Source organism: Anopheles marshallii, chromosome 3 (genome assembly GCF_943734725.1).
Source record: "Anopheles marshallii chromosome 3, idAnoMarsDA_429_01, whole genome shotgun sequence".
NCBI classification, from domain to species: domain Eukaryota; kingdom Metazoa; phylum Arthropoda; class Insecta; order Diptera; family Culicidae; genus Anopheles; species Anopheles marshallii.
The window spans coordinates 30,335,261-30,346,226 of NC_071327.1; the positions used below are offsets into that span (position 1 = coordinate 30,335,261).

Sequence of the window (10,966 nt, forward strand, 5' to 3'; positions counted from 1 at the left end):
TTGACGTGACAAAAAAATCATCCGAAACACGAAAAAAGAAAACATCGATTACACATCGTGCTTTCTAGCTGATCCGCAAAAGTTGGATATACAATCAAATTTTAATGAAACTGCTGTACCAGCATCTGTAAAATTGTTACGAGTATCATCTGCGACACAAACATGATAGAGAACCTGTCGAAGAAACGTATGGTGTTTGGAATCAGCTGCCTTATTCTGTAAGTGTTTGGCTACTCATGCTGGCTATCGATCCTAACATTCGTACGAATTCCATACACATATCCAACCTGCCTTACTGCCAGACTAACCATAGTTGTACTGATCATCGAATCCAAATGGATGAAGGCAGGCTCTCGGCGACAGGAGTTTGTGATTGAAAATAATTCCACCTGCTGGCAGCGCGAAACGTACGAGGTGATCAAGGATTGTCATCCGTGCACTGCGTTCGAGATTGCGAGCAAATCCCAGGGTGTTTGTGTGCACACGCACAACAAAGAAGTTTTGAAGTGTATTGGCGGAGAAATCGTTACTAGGAGGTAAGCTAAATGCTAAATAGTTGAGTAATGTAAGCATCCTTCATTTGTATACTTCTTTGCAGTTGTGATCGGGTTGCTTGGCTGGATGAACGCCATTACTGGTCATTCCAAATTTCATTGACTATTATCGGTACGCTATCGGCAGCGATATCGTTTCTACGACAGAAAACTCTTAATCGACGAACAATTTTAAAGATACAGCGGGAACTAGGCGCATAAGAATAGTTGTGCATTTATTCACCTTCACGATGAAGCTCTACGTCAAGTACTATCGAGTAGCGCACGAGCCCGCAATTAGCTGTCTTAAGGAAACTGGCGCACTACACCTTCTGGATGTCCCTTTCGAAAGTTACATAGTATTGGCGCTGTATCGCTACCTAGAAATTAACCAATCGAACGTTGTGGTACATTTTGTGCAATGCAAAGCAACTTCAAACGTTCTAAGTGTAGCGGTTCCTAGTTCGATCCTGGATTGGTCCATATTTTTCCCTGACGACAAGCCGTTATCGAATGATCCGGCTCTATTTTGCCAGTTGCCATCGATCTCCATCGAACGAATTGATACGATTGTGTCCGGACTCTGCGGCGTATGTCGTCGTTTAACGAAGGAACACGTTTCGGTATCGCCAGAATCTAGCGGATTGCTAGGTTTTAAGGGAAATACGTTAGTAGCACCAGCAGATGCCTCTCTTTGGACGAAGTTTTGTGAAATTGATATGATACGGTGCGTGGAAGATTTGCTTACATTCGGAGCAAAAGACGACTGTATTCTTCCCTTTGAGTTGGGGCAGTTTGAAAGCCATCTGCTGCAACCGTTGAAATCGCACAACATCTACAAACTGATCAATATGGTAAACAATGTGCGTATATCTTCGGACGAAGAACACCGGAAGCTGGTAGACGTTGATCAACGGTTTGATTTCCACGCCAACCACAAATTTGCGGAAGGATACGAGAAAACACTAGCAGATCTAATACTGTTCATATGTTTCGACGTGGTTGAGCGTCGCCTGACGAAAGATTTTATGCGATCAAAGATGTCTAGCATTAGCGAGTGGATGGAGCGCATTGCCAAACACGACGATGGTAAACTGGCCCGAGTTTGTAAAGAAGTGATGCCTACTGTGGCTAATGATTCCGCACTGTGTGCAATACCGTGTTCAATTCTGGTGGCGCAGCAGATTATCATTCCGCAGGAATTTAGTCTGTACAAATCGGACACGAAAAAGTTGAACTTGAAGGGAGATCAAATACTCACGACAAACCAGGCCGAGGTGCTGGAAATTTTGCGCAAAGTTAGCCGCATATCTACCGACATAGGTAGCACAGTAAACGATTGGGAGACGAATCTATTCGACTGGGACGCGGTACCGATGGATGCCAGACCGGAGGGAGGAAAGTTGCCACCCGCTCGGATCCTCCGCAAGCGCCATCAACTGGAAAGTTTGGTAAATGAAGTAATGCGACTAGCCAATGATGGGAATAAAACCATTGTAGACTTTTGCTCTGGTACCGGACACCTCGGCATACTGCTTGCGTACCTTTTGCCACGCTGCACGGTTTATCTGTTAGAAAACAAGGAAGAATCACAGCAACGCGCGATGGAACGCGTAGAACGGCTTGCTCTTCGCAATGTTGTATTTTTCCAGTGCAACTTGGATTATTTTACGGCTCGCTTTGATATCGGCGTATCGTTGCATGCGTGTGGTGTTGCGACTGACATCGTACTAGAGAAGTGCTTTGCACAGCGAGCACACTTTGTTAGCTGTCCGTGCTGTTACGGGAAGCTGTACAACATCGAGCAAGTAACGTACCCGAGAAGCGGTCTATTTCAGCAGTCCGATTTGTTGTTGAAAGAATACTTCTGTATTGCGCACTGTGCAGACCAAACACATGATCTGACCAGTGATAGGACGAATGTGGCAAAAGCTCACCAAGGCTTTTACTGCATGGATGTAATCGATCGTGACCGAGCACTGCGGGCCGAGGAGCTTGGATATGGTGTGTTACGGAAGCGTCTGAAGGATGAGAGCTGCACGCCAAAGAACCGACTATTGGTAGGTATCTATGGCGGGTGTGCGTGAACATGTGTGCTTGGAACACGCTGGACGGCACGGTATGGCAATAAATAACTAATTTTTATAGAGAAATATAAGATTTTGTAATTGATTTGTGGTTGAATTGATTGCAAAGTATTCAACGACAAAGTAATTCATTTATTTAGCGTCCCATGTAAAGCCAGAACTAAGGCTGAACCGTTAAGTGGCCCAGGCCGGAAAGATGCAATGGTTAGGACACGTGATGGAGATACCAGACTAATACCCTTCCAGAAAGATGTTCGTTAGCGACCCATTCGGCATGAGACTAAAAGGAGCAAAGCGAACTCTTTGTCTGGATCAAGTGGAGCTAAATATGTGGGAAATTGAAGAGAAACAGCGTTCGGATTAGTATTTCTACTTCTTCGAACGAAACGTCGGAAAAGCTCAACACTTTTCCATACATTTTGTTTGCTATAGCGTTTTATTCCTCTACTATTTTGTTCCGATCGAAAAGAAAATGTTTCGCTAGTTGTACCTTTCCGATAGTTACAGAATAAGCAACCGCCAGCAAGTATCCATTTATTTCGCTTAGTATTTTAATGATCATATCGCAGTTTCTGGCATCAATTCCTTGTGTGAACTGCGCTTGTAACGTACTGTGAGCACGCGACGCTTTTTACGCTGGGCTTCAGAGCGTGTCTTCTTCAGGATGCTGACTTTCCGTATTTTGGGCAGACCCGTTGCTAGCAGATTGTTGAGTGGTTTGATCGTTCGCAAGCTACCCGACAATTGTTCCGGTTCGACAAAATCAATCGGCAAGTTGATTTTCTCTCGCAATGCCTGCTTCTTTTTCACCCTTTGCTTAGCTTTATAGATAGTTTTGCGCTCTTTCTGTCTTATTTCTTTCTTAATCGCACCTAAACGATCAATCTCCATCAGTTTGTTTAATTCTACCTGAATGAGCTTTTCTTTCTGCTCTTGCAGTTCACGCGCTCGTTTCTTCGCTCTCGTTATGGGCTTCTTGCGCTTCGCTACAACTGCTGCGGGTCCAGCATCTTCAGTACTATGTTCATCTTCTGACTCGCCCTTTTCCGCATTAAGCAAGCCTTCCGACATTTCTTTTAAAGCCGTTTGCTGCTTTTCCTCTCGAGTTGTCTTTACGAACATTTTCGTTACAACTCGATCAAAATGTTGCTCCTTCCTGATGATGGCTTGCTCCTGCTTGACCACTTTATTTTTCAGGTGCAGGTAATCGTCGATTGCTGGATTGTAACTGATGCCTTCGTTTGGTAGTTTTTTGTCCAGCGGTATATGACGCTGGAGTTTATCCATCCGTGCCGGTAAATTCGTTACCAACGGTTTGCCAACGTGCCGAAGTGTATGATTTACCACATCTTGCGAGATCCATTCGTTTTTCAGCTCCTCAGGCACGGTGTCTTTCGCCCAGATATCTTCTGGAGTAGCTGCAGCTATACCACTCGCTCGGCCCTTTCTTTTTATCCGCACCGGGGCTGGTGTTACCGGGATTCTAGTATCTCGGTTTTTCTTAATATTGCGCTTAACAATCGGGTCACCAACATTTGATGTATTCACGAGCGGCAAAAGCGATCGAGGCAGTTCATCAAACTTTTTCTTCCTTATTTCACGCAGCGATGCTTTCGGTTTGGTCGGTTTCTTTTCCTCGCGGAACAGCTCCACACTGGGCTTCTCCGCCAGTTGACTACCGACACGTTCATCTTGTCGCTGTTCTTCGAGAAATTGGTCAACATCCGAAATATCTATATGTTTGCGCCAAGCTGATTTGAGTTTACGCGATACGTGCTTTTTGCTCATTGTTACCAATCAGTCGAACGATTTGCTACAAATTCACCTTATTGCTTGCTGAAGCACGTGTATTTTTAACAAGAAATAAACACGTAGAAATATCGCCCCGTAGACTTCTGTCAAAAACATACATGTGTGTTGGTAGAAAAAGAGCAGAGGGAAATACCGCTGGCAAAACAGGGTTGTCAACGTAGTTAATTTGTTTTTTACAAATCTGGAAAATGCGTTCAGCAATGTAAAAATGGTTTTATGGCTTCAAAAAGAAGGTTGCTTTTTTGATTTGTTGTTCCGAATTAGAAACGAAGCGTTTGATTGGAAGAAAAGGTATATAGATTTAGAATTTTTTTTTCAAAACCTAAGAGTCGCTTTAAAAACCATGTATCATTATATCTCCTTCCATTCTTCAAACTTCCATCCGCAATACCAAAGCCCAGTGTTTGTCAAGTCTAGTTCCTCAAGTCAAATTCCTTCGGAAAGATTCTACAGTCTAGTATGTATATATCTTGCTCCAATATGGAGGATGTACGAATAGTGTCGTGAGCCAACCTTGCGTTGTCGACTGTCTGTCCCTCATTCGTAGTTGTCGTTTGTTTTGGAGTGGACGTGTTGCGGGGGTCGTCAGTTGTTTTGTTATTTGTTATTTCTTTTTATGCAGTGGATTCGGATAAATTAAATAATCTGCAGAACCAATCTTCAAAGACTGTCAGTGTGGAGTGATAGATTTATTGAATATATTATTAACGGTAAGTTGACCCATGGCATATTACGAGCCTTCTTCTGGTGGGGGATCCTTTGCATTTTTTCGCGAAATTGCTGTGCTATCTGAATCTTGATGAGCTACCAGAAAGCAGCGATTGTAATGACTTGCAAATGTGCAACTTTGGGTCGTTGTTTTTCCGTTGCCGGTTTTTTAATGTTATCAGTTAAGATAAGTCGACGATTTATTTATTGTTCTTGTTTGTACGACTTTATCAGCGCACCGTAAGCCATCGGGCGACTGAAGCGCTGAAAGTGAAATGAAATTACATTTCCATAGTGAAACGTTGACCGGTTTGGAAGCGTTTCTTTTTGTCTCCTTAGCTCACTTGGATTACTTCCTTTCAGCAGCAGTGCTACTTGAATCGCGCTCACCATGGTTGCACCGAAGGAACCTGCACAAAAGCTACGCTACGATGGACGTGTCGTGGTGGTAACCGGAGCAGGCGCTGGATTGGGTCGCGAGTACGCACTGCTGTTCGCATCGCGGGGTGCAAAGGTCGTTGTGAATGACCTGGGCGGTAATTTCAATGGCCAGGGCAAATCGAACGCAGCGGACAAGGTGGTGGAAGAGATTCGGGCCGCCGGTGGTGTCGCCGTACCGGACTACAACTCGGTCGTCGAGGGCGATAAGATCGTCCAGACGGCACTGGAAAACTTTGGACGTATCGATGTGCTGGTGAACAATGCGGGAATATTGCGCGATCGTAGCCTGGCGCGCATTTCCGACGAAGATTGGAATTTGATCCACGATGTGCATTTGAAGGGTAGCTTCCTAACGACCCGTGCGGCCTGGCCGGTGATGAAGAAGCAAAACTATGGACGCATCATAATGACGTCGAGCAATTCGGGTGTTTATGGTAACTTCGGTCAAGCGAATTACAGTGCGGCTAAGCTGGGTTTGGTTGGTTTGGCCAACACTGTTGCTATCGAGGGGGCGAAGAACAATATCCACTGCAACGTGATCGTACCGACGGCGGCCTCTCGCATGACCGAGGGCATTTTACCGGAGATCTTGTTCAATGAGCTTAGTAAGTACCTATTTGTTCAGATCCGGAATACCTACCAATCTGAAGTCATTCAGAAATTTGAATTTATCTTTTGTTATTCCTTTTTAGAACCGAAATTGATTGCTCCAGTGGTTGCGTACCTTTGCCACGAATCGTGCGATGACACGGGGGCCATCATCGAAAGTGCGGCCGGTTGGGCGACCAAGGTACACTTTGTGCGCGGCAGAGGCTGTGTGCTGCGTACCGCCATCGACGAAGATGTTTCACCCGAATACGTCGAAAAGGTGTGGAACCGTGTCACGGACATGTCCGAGGCGCGTCATCTCAATGCAATCGGTGAAGCGAGCCTAAGCCTGGTGGGAGTGTTGGAAAAGTTGCGCGATGGCAAAAACAACGAAAACTCTGTCACCGAAACATTCCGCTACGGGTTTAAGGACGTTATTCTGTACGCACTCGGTGTTGGTGCGTCCGTAACTGATCCAACCGACTTAAAGTTTCTATACGAAAACAATCCGGATTTTGGTGTGTTGCCAACGTTTTTCGTCCTTCCTGGGCTACTGGCCGTGATGGGATCCAGCCTGACCGCTTCTGCTATCACACACACCACATTTGACCTAACGAATGTAAGCACATATTTGAGCGCAAACGGTTTAGCAAGGCTTTGATGTGTTTTTTTCTTCTCAATTTTAGATTCTTCATGGTGAGCAATATCTGGAGCTGTTCGAAGCTCCTCCAACGGAGGGCGTCCTTACGACCACATCTACCGTACTGGACGTGGTAGATAAAAAATCTGGCGCATTGGTTATCACTCAGTCCGACTCGTATGACGAGCAGGGTACTCTGATTGCACGCAATCAAAGCTCCACGTTCGTTGTTGGTGCGGGTAACTTCAACGGCAAAACGAAGGCAGGCCCCGAGGTTAAACCGCTCGTACCGAACCCGAAACGTTCGCCAGATGCTTCCGTGGAAGTTCCGACAAACAAAGACCAAGCTGCCGTGTATAGGTTGTCGGGTGATTTGAACCCAATGCATATCGATCCCAGCTTTTCGGCTATTGCTGGGTATAAGGTGCCGATTCTGCACGGACTCTGTACGATGGGTGTCTCGGTGAAGGCAGTGTTGAAGCAGTTCGGTGGTGATGATCCAAGTCTTTTCCGCGCGGCCAAGGTACGCTTCTCCAAACCAGTGTTGCCGGGTCAAACGCTGCGTGTCGACATGTGGAAGGAACCGAACAATCGGGTTTGCTTCCGTACGGTAGTGGTCGAGACAAATGCGGAGGTGCTATCGGGTAAGTTAAATCTTGCATATTTTTAATTTAAGGTATCTTTAGCTGAGTTTTGACGTAATGCGCAATGTTTGTCGGTAGTTGTGCGTAAAGATGGTTGTGCAATGCCACCTTGCGTCGTTTGGTTCGAGCCGTTTACGATGACGGGTATACGCGTATGACTGTGGAGGGGATTAATTGCAGTCTAGCTTTGGAAGTGGTGGAGATATTTGTGGTACACGCTGTCTAATTACGATAGTCACTTCGTTGCACGGAACCACGAAGCACGATTTAGTTGTCGGGTAAAAATTGTGGACTTTCATAAAGAAAAAGGTACCTTTAAGTAAATTGTCTTGACAAAGTGTACATGTTTGGCCACTAATACAATATTGCATATTTTTCTTGTGAACTATAGCATAGATAGTATGTAAACTCACATTTTCATGTAACATTTGGAAGGTAATCTGACTTTCATAAAATGAAGTCGGTAAGACATTCTTTTAAGTGATATAATATGAAGGAATTGATAAGACTGTTTTATCTAATCTCTCGAATGGCCTGTGACCCCATACACAGCCGTATTTGTTGCTAATCATATTAGCATGTATTTATTCCCTAGATTGAACAAGCTTACCAAGCATCATTTTAAAAGAGAAAATGTAAAATTAGCTTATCGTTTTCTAATCAATAATTTTTAAACTTATCAGCACCACACCACTTTTTGATACACCCCATTATTCTACGAGCGAAATTGGAGCGAAATAGTTGGGGTTTCTAGATCTGTCAAACGAGCAACCGTCTGTCACAACAAACACGCACACCGCAAAGCTCGGGAAAAAGTGTTGTTTCTGGAAGGTTTCTCCATAATTTATTCCACTTGGAACGTAGTAATCGTTGGGTCAAAGCTCAAAATAACTTGTGCTTCGCTTGCCCCGGGTGAGTAAGAGCGTTTGATGTACGCTACTGGTTGTAAATTTGAAGAATGCTGTGTTTCGAAATATTTTTTCACGTTTACATTACTTTTTTCGCAATGCTTTTATCATTGTGATAAAGTGTGATTAAGGAATCAGTCCTTATAAACATAGGAATATAAAACCCTACCACCAAAGAAGAAGAAGAAGAAGAAGATAAAGTGTGACGTTTCGGCAAATAAACAGTTGTTGACCTTTATTCCTTCTGTCGTGTTGATAAGGGACATGAGCTCGATTAAAAGGGATGAAGTGTGTGATGCCCTTCGCCCCTTGAATACGAAAATGGGGGAAAGGTTCGGTTGCAGGTTTCATCTTCATCAAGGGAACCGGCAGTTCAGGGTAGAGTGTTGTTGTAGAAATCGATAAAGCAATCAACGGGATTAAGCCGCGGTTACGTTACTCTTTTGTTGAACCGATAAGACAGGACCATATAAACCTGCTCCAGCCAATAACTCCCCAAGAGGTGATGAGGCATTTATTTAAAGTAGTGACTTTTGACTTAACCACCACCAGACTCGGGTAGGAACAAAATACGTAAAGAACACACCTATACATAGGTGTCCCCCCACTACACCCGATTATCATGCACGAAAGAGGTTGATAAGCATGGGGTGTAATATCATTGGGAAGTTGTGCAGTCGCGTGCGATATCAATACATTCAGTTTGGCATACTCAGCTGGCCGTTCGTTCAGCAAGGAACGTTTCGAACTAACCACTCCTTTGTGCTTGTGACCCTCCCCAGGTGCGTACGTGGACTTCAAGCAGATCATCATCAAACCGAACATGACTGCCTCCGTTGACCTGCAGAGCGATGCCGTTTTCGCCGGCATCAAGGACCGCGTGGCTGAGAACGAAGCCAAGGCGAAGGCTATTAATGCCGTCTTCTTGTACAAAATCACCAGTGGTGGCAAGGTGGCCAAGGAGTGGGGTAAGTGCTCACAGCCGAACCTGTTCATCGATCCAGTGCATAATGGAGGACTTTCTTTTTGCTTGCCTTCCAGTGCTTGACCTAAAGAACGCGAAAGTGTACGAAGGGCCGGTACAGGGCAAAGCCGACACGACCATGACGATAGCCGACGGAGATATGCTCGAGCTGGCACTCGGCAAACTGCAGCCTCAGACTGCATTCATGAAGGGCAAGCTGAAGATCACCGGTAACATTATGCTGGCGCAGAAGTTGGCACCGCTGCTGAAGACGGAAGCAAAACTGTAAAGCGGCATCTTCTTAACTACGCATCCGGCGGGGGGTGATGTTGCTTCTGATGAGTGTTGAGAGGAGTACCGGATCGATAGCGATCCGGTTGCGTACATACATTTCCAAAGTTAAACATTGTTCTTTTTTAAAGTGAATACACCACACAAACATGCGTACGTACTCTAGCAAAGGAATTACAATTTGGGCTATATCAACAACTGAACAGCACAGTGGACTGGGTTTCTTACAGCCACGGCGAAGATTAGAATGATGTGCGGGCATGACTGGGCACGATTTTCTACATGGTATAAACCCCTTTTTCTTTTATTAATCTTTACTGATAAGCCAGTTCGATTCATAGTCCTGCAAAGGAAGGACTGCAACGAACGAATGTATTTTCCATTTCGCATTTTGGTTTTAATTGTTTTAAAGCGTTTTCCTAGTTCCGCTGTGACTGTATGTACTGTACGCTTTATGTAACTCTGTTATTATTACGACACTAAACATCATGATGATGGCATGTTAAATCATAAATTCACGAAATCCGGGGCTATGGGCAATAAAACGAAAGGAAAGTAAATATTTTTACAAAACGATATCTTTACGTTGTTTCGTTATTGCACGATGACATATCAGGATCGGTCGAACTTAGGTTTAATTTGAAATTTCATGATTTGAAAGACATCTTGTAGCCGGTCAACCATTGTTTTATTTAACAACAGTTAATTTTTCATCACTTGTATATTATATATCGTTAAAAAGTTCAAGAATTACATTTCTGTTGATTCTGACAATACCGAACGACGTCACGTGAGAACATGCGTATCTTTGGATTGAATTTTCTGATACAAGGACCCACATTAAGTGATTGAATGTGAATACAAATAAACACGGTGGTCTATATCAGTTAGATTGAGTTGATGAAATTGGATGAATTTGTTTAAAAACCACGCTAAACTATTAAAGCAGAATCACACAGTGCCTTCATATAACTGTTTTTTACCATAAAAAGCTTTTGGGTTTTATTTCTTCAACTTCACTGCCCAAACAGACAAACTTTCGAGCTTGTTTGTTTCGTCGTGAATGTTTATAAATAATACAAATACAAATATAATTTCTCATAATATTGTCTGTAAAATAATATAATAAAATCCCTTTTTCCAGCGTGCTCCCTCTAACCCCAGTATGGTTGTAGTGACTACTATCGCTTGTTTTAACTTTCGTAGTAAAAGCTGACTTTCAATATCTATCTGTTTGTATTTACTATAACGCTACATTACTACATCTGTTTGATTAATTTAGTCTTTCATCTAATTTATCCTATTGCATTTAGATTGTCGTTCGACAGATTGACCTTCGGTTTTGGCACA

The 10,966-nt window shown here is 43.8% G+C and overlaps 5 protein-coding genes across 5 annotated transcripts; 4 read left to right on the forward strand and 1 right to left on the reverse strand.

Moving 5' to 3' along the window:
- Positions 1–162: 162 nt before the first annotated feature.
- LOC128714141 (protein JTB) lies at positions 163–755 on the forward strand. Its single transcript, XM_053809016.1, has 3 exons — positions 163–218; positions 303–536; positions 599–755. The coding sequence occupies exons 1-3, from the start codon at positions 163–165 to the stop codon at positions 753–755; spliced, it is 447 nt and encodes a 148-aa protein (XP_053664991.1).
- A 29-nt stretch (positions 756–784) lies between these two features.
- LOC128712468 (glutathione S-transferase C-terminal domain-containing protein homolog) lies at positions 785–2,620 on the forward strand. The gene has a single exon (XM_053807360.1). It carries the CDS (start codon positions 785–787, stop codon positions 2,618–2,620), a length of 1,836 nt encoding a protein of 611 aa, XP_053663335.1.
- A 558-nt stretch (positions 2,621–3,178) lies between these two features.
- LOC128712470 (ribosome biogenesis protein NOP53) lies at positions 3,179–4,408 on the reverse strand. Its single transcript, XM_053807361.1, has one exon. It carries the CDS (start codon positions 4,406–4,408, stop codon positions 3,179–3,181), a length of 1,230 nt encoding a protein of 409 aa, XP_053663336.1.
- A 1,123-nt stretch (positions 4,409–5,531) lies between these two features.
- LOC128712471 (peroxisomal multifunctional enzyme type 2) lies at positions 5,532–7,611 on the forward strand. Its single transcript, XM_053807362.1, has 4 exons — positions 5,532–6,186; positions 6,274–6,788; positions 6,856–7,453; positions 7,532–7,611. Exons 1-4 carry the CDS (start codon positions 5,532–5,534, stop codon positions 7,609–7,611), a joined length of 1,848 nt encoding a protein of 615 aa, XP_053663337.1.
- Positions 7,612–9,006: 1,395 nt separating this feature from the next.
- On the forward strand, positions 9,007–9,614 carry LOC128712472 (peroxisomal multifunctional enzyme type 2). The gene is made up of 3 exons (XM_053807363.1): positions 9,007–9,013; positions 9,144–9,329; positions 9,403–9,614. Exons 1-3 carry the CDS (start codon positions 9,007–9,009, stop codon positions 9,612–9,614), a joined length of 405 nt encoding a protein of 134 aa, XP_053663338.1.
- Positions 9,615–10,966: the final 1,352 nt, after the last annotated feature.

Excerpts from the sequence above, each read along its gene's own strand:
- LOC128714141 (XM_053809016.1), top strand. The coding sequence starts at position 163 with ATGATAGAGAACCTGTCGAAGAAACGTATGGTGTTTGGAATCAGCTGC. Across the intron at positions 219-302 it reads GGAATCAGCTGCCTTATTCT|ACTAACCATAGTTGTACTGA; the intron begins GTAAGTGTTTGG and ends CCTTACTGCCAG. Across the intron at positions 537-598 it reads GGAGAAATCGTTACTAGGAG|TTGTGATCGGGTTGCTTGGC; the intron begins GTAAGCTAAATG and ends ACTTCTTTGCAG.
- LOC128712468 (XM_053807360.1), top strand. The coding sequence starts at position 785 with ATGAAGCTCTACGTCAAGTACTATCGAGTAGCGCACGAGCCCGCAATT.
- LOC128712470 (XM_053807361.1), bottom strand. The coding sequence starts at position 4,408 with ATGAGCAAAAAGCACGTATCGCGTAAACTCAAATCAGCTTGGCGCAAA.
- LOC128712471 (XM_053807362.1), top strand. The coding sequence starts at position 5,532 with ATGGTTGCACCGAAGGAACCTGCACAAAAGCTACGCTACGATGGACGT. Across the intron at positions 6,789-6,855 it reads CCACATTTGACCTAACGAAT|ATTCTTCATGGTGAGCAATA; the intron begins GTAAGCACATAT and ends TCTCAATTTTAG. Across the intron at positions 7,454-7,531 it reads AAATGCGGAGGTGCTATCGG|TTGTGCGTAAAGATGGTTGT; the intron begins GTAAGTTAAATC and ends GTTTGTCGGTAG.
- LOC128712472 (XM_053807363.1), top strand. Across the intron at positions 9,330-9,402 it reads CAAGGTGGCCAAGGAGTGGG|TGCTTGACCTAAAGAACGCG; the intron begins GTAAGTGCTCAC and ends CTTGCCTTCCAG.